Here is an 8,278-nt window from a genome sequence, read left to right as displayed (position 1 = left end):
TGATAGGAGTGGAGCAGAGCTGCTCTTGATTCCTTGTGTCCTGCAGCCAGGGCTTTCTGTCTCCATAGGCAGTTCTGAGCCTGCCAGAAGAGAACCAGGCACAGCTCCCCTTTCATGCTGGGCTTCAAGGTTCTTGGTGTTGAGAACTGTTATGTGTCTGTTCTCAGCTCAGTTCTGCACACAGCAGCATTTCAGAGTGCCTGGAAGCCCAGGGGCCAGTGCTCAGCAGGGAGGCTAGCTTAGATCTCAAGAAGAGGGCCAGCTTCCTCCTCCCGAGGCAGTGCACCCATGGGCGCTAGGTTGCTGGAGCCTGTGGTACCCAGTACAGAGCAAAGGAGCATCCAGACAGCAATCCCAACTTCTCACCAGGAGAAGCTACCTGCTCCCTTGGTCTGCAGGTGATGGCTCTGCTGGTACCACAGCTGGTGTGTGATTTGTGTCACTCTTTGTGTTATTTATCCCCATTATATTGTTTTATTTGGCTACTGTTCTCATTGCGTAACCTGTAATGGAATCCCAGGGAGGCGAACACAGTGCTACCTTGAGCCAGGGGCTCTGGCTGCTTGTTTAATGCCCCCATAACTGGGGGGGTGTGAGCTTCAGTGCAAATCAGTGCCCTTGTGTAGACATTAGATGAATTTACCTCAGTACCCAAGAGCTGTTCGCCTCCCTCAGAGCAGACCGAAGCAGCGTACTCTGCTTGCTGAAAAATAAATGTTTATTTACATCTGAAAAGAGTGTTAATGTGTAAAATGGCCTCACAGGGGTTGCATCAGTCCAGGGAAACTCCTGTATGACACTCCAGCCTTGAACCCTGCTGCAGCTGAGCTTGGTGCAGTGTCTTTCCGTGCTCAAGGCAACCCTCCTTGAGATGCTGCAGCTACGCCAGGCTCCTGGTAAGCAGAGGGAGGTGGAGAACCACCTGTGTCCACTTGCATGTGGTGGAGAGTAAGAGCTGCTTTCTGCTTCCTGGGTGGCCCTTTCACAAGGTAAAGCATCGCAGCGTAGGGACAGTGGGCTCTGCAGCGTCTGCCTCGCTGCTGAAGGTAACAGCAAGGGGGTTATGGTATCTGCTGCTCCCAGCTCTTGCAGGAGAGCACGGGGAAAGAAGCCGTAAGCCAGATGCACCAGCCACATGTGAACAGAGGTGTTCACGCAGGCTCGGGTGCTTCGCTTGCAGAGGCGTAGGTGTTCCTGGGCTTCCTAGGGTTCGTCCAGCTGCGTGGTGAGGGTGGGCAGCTGATGTGTTGGCACCCTACTAGAAAACAAACATCTTGAACCACGGCTGGGCCCAGAAACGCCCAGCCCTCTGCCAAAATGATTCCTGCCTCCTGCCCCAGAGTTCGCAGCTCTTCCAGCCGCAAAGAGGGACCTGGCTGGGCCTGGGAGAAGGGAGGTTGGGCTCAGCTCCCAGTGAGCTGATGCTCTCAGGTCCTTCACTCTCCTTGGTTTTCCCCTGCCGCCGAAGGAGAAGCAGTGCTGCCCCTACCACGTAGGGTAAACACAACAGTAAGTGCTCAAGCACTGTGGGAAGCTACATGCATGCCTGCTGCCTTGGTGCTGCGAGCGAGGGGCTGGAGGATCTGCTGCTGCAGAGAGGAGGAAATTTGGTGTCTTCTGCAGCTGGAGAGCGAGGAGGGAGGCAGGCACTAATGCCAGGCTCTGCACCATTGAAGAACGTGGTGAGAAGGTGCAGAAGCAGCACCTCACTATGAAGAGCTTTGCAGGATGACGCTGGGATGGATGTCTGGGAGCTCTCAGGGTGTTGGTGAGATGGTCCTTGCTTAGGGCAAGGAGGTAATGTCCTGGATCGGAGCTGTGCTGGCACAGCCCAGGGTGCAGCAGGAGGTGTGTGTTCATCTGGGCAGCAGCGCCTGGCTGAGCAGCATCTCCCGTTCCCTGCTGCTTGCCCCCTGCTGATGGCCGGGCTCCCTCTCGCCATGATCCCCTTCCTCAGGTGCCCAGGCTGGTGCGGATGGGAAGGGGGTTTCCACGCGTGTGTCTGGTGGATGCCAGCAGAGGTAGCTGATGGTGTACAGGTAGCTCAGGCAGCCGTGGAAGGCAGCAGGCACGTCTCCCCACACAGCTCACCGACCCCAAGCAGGGTGAGGCTCTTCCAAGGGGCAGCGATGTCAGGTGAGAGCCCAGGGTGCCTGCCTCCCCCCCGGCCCGCAGCAGGGGGATCCCCTCCAGCAGCTCCGGCGCTCTTGGGTGCATCACAACCCAGACACGACACTGGTCCCATCCTGGCCATCCTGCGTGGGTGCTGCTGCAGCACGGCTCCCGGCCAGCCCCTCACCCTCCAGCCGGGCCCCTGCACCCGCCGTGGCCGGCAGCCCCTCTCCCTGGCTCTGCGGAGCCAGCTGCCGCATCACTGGGCACAGCAGAGCTCTGGGTGGTCGAGCTTCCAGAGCTGCCACTTCTTCTTCATCTCTGACTTCACCTGCCACAGAGGGGAGAGAGTGGGGGCTCTCCCCTGGCCGTGCCCCCCCCCCCCGCAGAGCCAGCAGGCGAGGGGTGGGATGGGAAAGCGACCAGCCAAGACAGGAGAAGCTGCGGCAGGTACGTACCTCCTTGTTGGCGAAGCAGTACAGCACGGCCACCAGGAAGCCCTGGGGGGAGAGCAGGGCAGTGAGCCCCCACTGCCACCCCCTCTCCATGGGTTGGCATGGGCTGAGTGTCCCCAAGGCCATTTCTGGGCGGTTTGGGGGCCAAGGTCCCCCTGCCACCACTGCCTCAGAGAGCACAGGAGGCACCATCACACACCCAACAGCAGGGCTGGGGGTGGGAGAGCCTGTGTCCCCTCCCTGAGCCCTGCCACAGGCTGAGGTGCCATGGGGAGAGCGAGCTGGCAGAGGGACCCCCCCCCCACAACTCTTGCTCCATGGTGCAAGAGCAAGGACATCGTGCTCCCGCCTCACCTGGAAGGAGTTGAGGAAGAGGGTGAAGAACACCTTGACGTAGCGCAGGATGCCCGTGGTTTGCTCGTCAGTGGCAAAGATGAAGACCACCTCGTGGATCCCAAAGAGGGGGATGAGGGTGAGCGTGGCTTTGGCCAGCCTGAAAAAGTACAAGGGGACCCCTCCGGCAGCGGGTACTAAAAGGCTGGGGCACAGGTGCAGGCAGGGACTAGCTCTTAGTTAATCTCAGGGTGGTTCTTCAATGTTATGCAGGCTGGGGGAGCAGGGGGAGGTGGCGTAACCCCCGGCACAGGGAGGGCCCACAACCAGGCACCCCCTCCCTCCCGGCTCACCGCAGCTTGTAGTCTGCGTAGCCCTTCTGGTTGGCACGGAGCTTGGCCAGGATCACCTTGAGGATCCGCATGAAGATCAGCAGGTTGATCTGCGGGGGGAGACAGTGCAGGGGCACACATAGCCCAGCACGCCCACCCCTCACCCCACCCTTAGGGGCCACAGGGGATGACACCCCCCCTGTACGGCCAAGGCTGCTGCAGCCTAACACTGCTGGGTCCCCAGAGCCACCCTTCCCCCCCTCCCGCCATCCCAAAATCCCAGCTAGGAAGCAACAGGGGCCACCCCCAGCTCCCTCTCCTGGGGCTCAGCACAGCCCCCCCTGCACAGAGCCCCACAGCCTGGGGGTTAGCGAGCTGCTGCTGCAAAAAGACCACCCCATGTGCATTTAGCGTGATGTCTCCGAGGCCCACACCTCCCTCCTGGGCTCTGCTGGGAGCTGCCCTGGGGTCATTGCCCACCCCACCCCACCACCCCCCCCCCCCAGAACCAGGAGTCCTCTGAAAGGGCGTGGGGCTGGTGCGTGTCCCCCTACCAGGGAGGCGAGCAGGATGGGGATGCGGATGATCCACCAGTAAGCCATGTTCTCATTCAGTGCCCAGCACCTGCCCAGGGAGACACGGAGAGCAGCACCATCATGCTGTGCCAGGGGGTGCAGGATAAGGCCAAGAGCGTGCCAGCCCCGGCGAGGTGGGTCAGGGACCCACAGCAGTCTCCGTCCCGCTCCCCAGCCAAACCGGAACCACAGCGTGGAGCTGAGCATCCCAGTGGGACACTCATCCCTCCCCACTCACTCCACGTTCTCCTTCAGGTACTTGGCGGCCATCCAGGGCACCACGAACACCACGGGGGTCCCTGCAAGTCACACAGCAAACCCTGTAAAACCAAGCACCCGCCTGAGCGGAGAAACCGGCCCCAGGGCAAGGGACACCGTGGGGACACCCGGGGTCAGCAGAGCCCCCATCCCGCACCCTCCTGGGGCCGGTTTAGGCCATGGCACCCACCGACACCGGGTACCACTCCCAGCCCCACCGCACCCCCGGGTGGCCCCTACCCCAGCCCAGGTAGAGGTAGAGCCTGTAGTAATTCTTCTCGGAGAAGACGGCCCCAATAAGCAGCTTGTAGAGGTAGACAGCTTCCACCAGGAACCAGTAGTGGTTGGCCAGGATGCAGTACTGCATCAGCACCTGCGCCGCCCGGCACCCCAGTGCCGCCTGCGAGAGGAGACCTGCTGTGTGGCTGGCAGCGTGCCCACGGGGGTATGGGTCCCCCCGAGAGCTCAAGCAGAGGGTGCACGGGCACCCCAAGCATATGGTGCTGCACAAGCACCCCAAGAACTTGTCCACTGGGTGCATGGGCAGCACAAGCACCCCAAGAGCTTGCCCACCAGGTGCACAGGCACCCCAAGAGCTTGTCCACTGGGTGCCTGGGGCTGCACGGGCATCAGCACCCAGCTGCGCACCCCTCCCCAGCCGAGGGTCCCCATGCTGATTGCAGCCATCGAGCAGGGCCTCCCACGGGGCAGCACTTGCCTCGTGGCTCAGCAGAGCCTCCCAGTCGGCCACCTGCAACACCTCCATGCCCCAGCGCTTCTCCAACAGCGCGTCCTTCACCATCACCGAGGTCGCCCGCAGCCCGAAGGAGGCAAAGAGGTTGGCATGGATGTAGTTCCTGGTGCAGCGGAGCTTTCTGCCAAGAACAAAAGTGTCAGGGGTCTGGGTGGGTGGTGGGGACACCCCTCAGCTTGGCCATCACCAGCTGGGAAGAATGAGGGGCAGGACCGTGTCCCCATGGCTCTCCTACCTGAAGACAGTGAGGACAAGCAGGGCAGAGATGAGTGTCAGGAGTGACAGCGAGTACCCCACGGTGTAGAGCACCTTGAAGCTCACCATCAGCTGGTGGGCACCCTCCTGCAGGCAAGCACCACACTGGTGAGCCCAGGTGAGCAGCACCCACCTGTGTGACCGGGGTGCCCCTGCCCATCCCTGCCCTGCAGCCAGGCCAGGGCATCCCACCTCCTCGACAGTGGACTCCATCTCCTCCTCACACTGTGAGTAGTCCCGCCAGGGCTGGCTGCCGTTCACTGTCACCCACTGCCCGTCAGCACCGCACCGGCGGCTCACCAGCCCGTGCTTCACTGCGGGCACAAAGCACCAGCGTGTTCCCCGCAGGCTCCCCCAAACCCCTCTCCCGGCACAACGGGTTGGACTCTGCTCAACCCCAAAGACCCTCTTCTCTGGGGCAGGTGTGTGCGGGGCACGAGCTGGCTCTGCTCCATGCCCCATGGGTCCCCTTAGCCCCAGGTCTGCTCAGGGGTCCCACTCCCCCTGGCAGTGGGCGGGAGGGGAAACCCCAACAGCCTCTTTCCCCCCGGGTGGCTCAGCCCTGGCTCCCAGCTGCAGGGTGGCAGAGGGCCATTGTCACCTTTCTCGAACCAGGGCAGGTAGAAGGGGCAGGAGACGTTGACAGAGGTGCCAGGGCTCCCGTCGGGCCAGCAGGCGTACATGTCAAAGGTCCGGTTGCAGAAGAGCCCTTCCAACAGCAGCGAGGAGGGGGGAAAGCCGACAGTCAGACACTGGTGGCACAGCCACGTCCAGCCCCACCACCTCAGCCCATGGCCAGCATCACCCTGAATGGGGCCCTGGTGCCCCCCACCAGCCTCAGCCCCCTGGGGCATCCCAGCCCTGGGCATTGCATATGGGTCGGGGAGACACTTGTCAGTCCCCTGGGTCATCCCTCTGGAGGTGACTGATACAGAAGATGCTGGAGGAGGGACAAAACCTGGTCCCAGCCCTGGCTGTCGCCTAGATCCACGTGTGCCCACATCTGACCCTGAGACAGGGCACAGCCCCGTACCTGCTGGGTAGGGCTCGCTCGCCATCCTCCTCAAGCACTCATCACGGTACCGCATCCACTCCTCGAAGGTCTTCTCCAGCACCCTGGCCCCACCATGCTGCAAGTCCAGAGCCAGGTCAGAGCCTGGGGCCGGCTGCCCACTGGCCTGCCTGCCCCACCACGGCAGCCCCCCAGCCGGCTGCCTGCAGCCCCCCACCACACTGCCACGTGCTGGCACCCTCAGCGTGGGCAGCACCATGCGATGACGCCCGGACTGAGCCTGTTCTCAGTGGGTCAAAGCCCAGCAGCGCCAATCCTGCTGCCCCATGGGCCAGCCCCAGCTTGCTCCTTACTGGCATGGAGGAGAACAGGCACATCCAGGTGAGATGGACAAGGCTCCGCTGGTAGCCAGACCTGGGCATGTCCCTCATGGCTGCCCTCGCCGGCCCGTGGCCACTGCTCCCAGCACCGGAATGCGCCTTGGGCTGAGCTGAGGATCCGGATCCTGGGTGAGAGGCGGAGGACTGAGAACAGCTCTGCCCATCACCCGCATCCGTGCGGATGAGGAGAGGAACTCGGTGAGGCAGCAGAGAAGCAGGGTGTGAGGGGCAGCCGCAGCACGTCCTGGGCTGCCACAGCCCCGTCACTGCCCCGCCGGAGCCAAAACCTCAGGGAGCATCAGGCAGGAGCACTAGATCACACCTCTCGGCCAAGCCTTGCCAGCTCCCACTCCAGCGGCTGGCAAGCCAGGCGGCCGCGATGCTGAAGTGGGAGGAAAGCAAAAGCCATCCCGGTAACCGATGTGACAGCCCCGGTGCCCCCGCTGCTGAACCCGGCAGGCGGCTGGCACCCCACGGGTGGCCTGTTGCCACTCAGCCCCGGGAAGGGGCCAGGGCCGCAGGGACAAGCCCAGGGGAAGGCAAAGGGATCTCCGGGGGCTCCCCTGGGACCCTCTGTGCCTCTCCTCGCCCTGCTGCCCACCAGCCAGGATGGGACCCCCCCCATCCCCTGTGCTCCATCCCCTCCCAGCCCCGTTCCTGCCGGCAGAGACTGCCTGCACAGCCCCCCGCCCCACACAGTCCCCCGGGGGTCCCCGGCCAGCACCGACAGCCTCAACCCGGGGACCCCCGGGGCTCCACATCGCTCCAGGTTGGACGGCCCCAGCATGCCCCGCCCCGGGCTGTGCCCACCCGTGCTCCCCGTCCCAGCATGGCCCCCCTCGGTGCCGGCCCCCCCGGGGCTCCCCGGCCGCTCGGTGCCCGCGGCGGTCCCGCTCCGCCCGGGCTCTGCCGCCCGCGCCCCCCGCCCGCTTACCTCGCGCGGCGACGGCCCCGCAGCCCCGGCACCGCCGGTACCACCGGCACGACCGGCAGCCTCGGCACCACCGGCAGCCCCGGTACCACCGGCAGCCCCGGCTCCGCGACGTGAGCGCGGCGGAGAGCGAGCGGTGTCTGCGGCGCGGCCGCCTCCCGCCAGCGCCGTGCCCCGACGGGGGGGCTTGGAGGGGCGGCACCGCCTCCCGGGGCTCGGGCCGCCCCGGCGGGTCCCGGGCACGGCTGCTCCCCGCCCCCCGCCGAGCTCCGGCACTGCCCCCGCGGGGACCCCCGGCTGGGTCACACTGGGATGAGGGGGGTCCAGGTCCAGCCCCACCAGGGGTCCCTGGCTGTGTCAAATGGGGACGGGGTCTGAGTCCAGCCCTGCTGGGGGTCCCTGGCTGGGTGACACAAGGATGGGGATGGGTGTCCAGTCCCCCTCGGTGTCCCCCAGAGGCCCCCCCCACCTGCCTCCACAGCCCCAGGGAGAGTCTCTGGCATCCTTCACTTTCCAGGTTTGGCACCCTGATGACTGTCCCCTGGGCTGGGTGCTGTGGGGTGCCGGCATGGTGGCAGCCCCTCACCAGGCAGCGTGGGCATCTGGGGGCCACCCTCCCCTGAGGACAATGCTGGATGGGGCACAGGGACACAGCCCATGACTGGAGTTCCATCATGCAGCCCCAGCAGCGGGGAAACCAGAAGGGCAGGGACAAGCCATGGGACAAGCCCGGTGGCCCTGGTCATGCTGCCTCCCCAGCTGCCCCAGGTCCTCACAGCGGGGGGGGAGGGGGGGCTGTGCTGACCCACCAGCCTGAGGAAGGGCTGGTGAAGGGGGTTCCTATCGGTGGAGCAGGCGGAGGAGGTTTAAAGGATGGCTGA

The 8,278-nt window shown here is 64.5% G+C and overlaps 1 protein-coding gene across 1 annotated transcript; it reads right to left on the bottom strand.

Annotated features, from left to right (window-relative positions):
* Positions 1-771: 771 nt before the first annotated feature.
* LOC121087229 (glucagon receptor-like) lies at positions 772-7,504 on the bottom strand. The gene is made up of 14 exons (XM_040592007.1): positions 7,401-7,504; positions 6,440-6,591; positions 6,108-6,204; positions 5,676-5,783; positions 5,267-5,388; positions 5,055-5,161; positions 4,784-4,940; positions 4,306-4,465; positions 4,046-4,106; positions 3,787-3,856; positions 3,254-3,342; positions 2,922-3,060; positions 2,571-2,612; positions 772-2,443 (listed from the first exon to the last, which is right to left on the bottom strand). Exons 2-14 carry the CDS (start codon positions 6,515-6,517, stop codon positions 2,372-2,374), a joined length of 1,302 nt encoding a protein of 433 aa, XP_040447941.1. The 5' UTR covers positions 6,518-6,591; positions 7,401-7,504; the 3' UTR covers positions 772-2,371.
* Positions 7,505-8,278: the final 774 nt, after the last annotated feature.

The sequence above is a fragment of the Falco naumanni genome, chromosome 4 (assembly GCF_017639655.2).
Source record: "Falco naumanni isolate bFalNau1 chromosome 4, bFalNau1.pat, whole genome shotgun sequence".
Taxonomy (NCBI): Eukaryota; Metazoa; Chordata; class Aves; order Falconiformes; family Falconidae; genus Falco; species Falco naumanni.
The sequence above is the reverse complement of the archived record's forward strand: the minus strand, read 5'-3'. Positions and strand labels throughout refer to the sequence as shown.

What these genes read in the sequence shown, in the direction of transcription:
- LOC121087229 (XM_040592007.1), bottom strand. Translation starts at nt 6,517, where the DNA reads ATGAGGGACATGCCCAGGTCTGGCTACCAGCGGAGCCTTGTCCATCTC. An exon ending in TGGAGTCCACTGTCGAGGAG is followed by an intron (nt 5,162 to 5,266) that starts GTGGGATGCCCT and finishes GCTTGCCTGCAG; the next exon opens with GAGGGTGCCCACCAGCTGAT. An exon ending in TACGCAGACTACAAGCTGCG is followed by an intron (nt 3,061 to 3,253) that starts GTGAGCCGGGAG and finishes GTACTTTTTCAG; the next exon opens with GCTGGCCAAAGCCACGCTCA.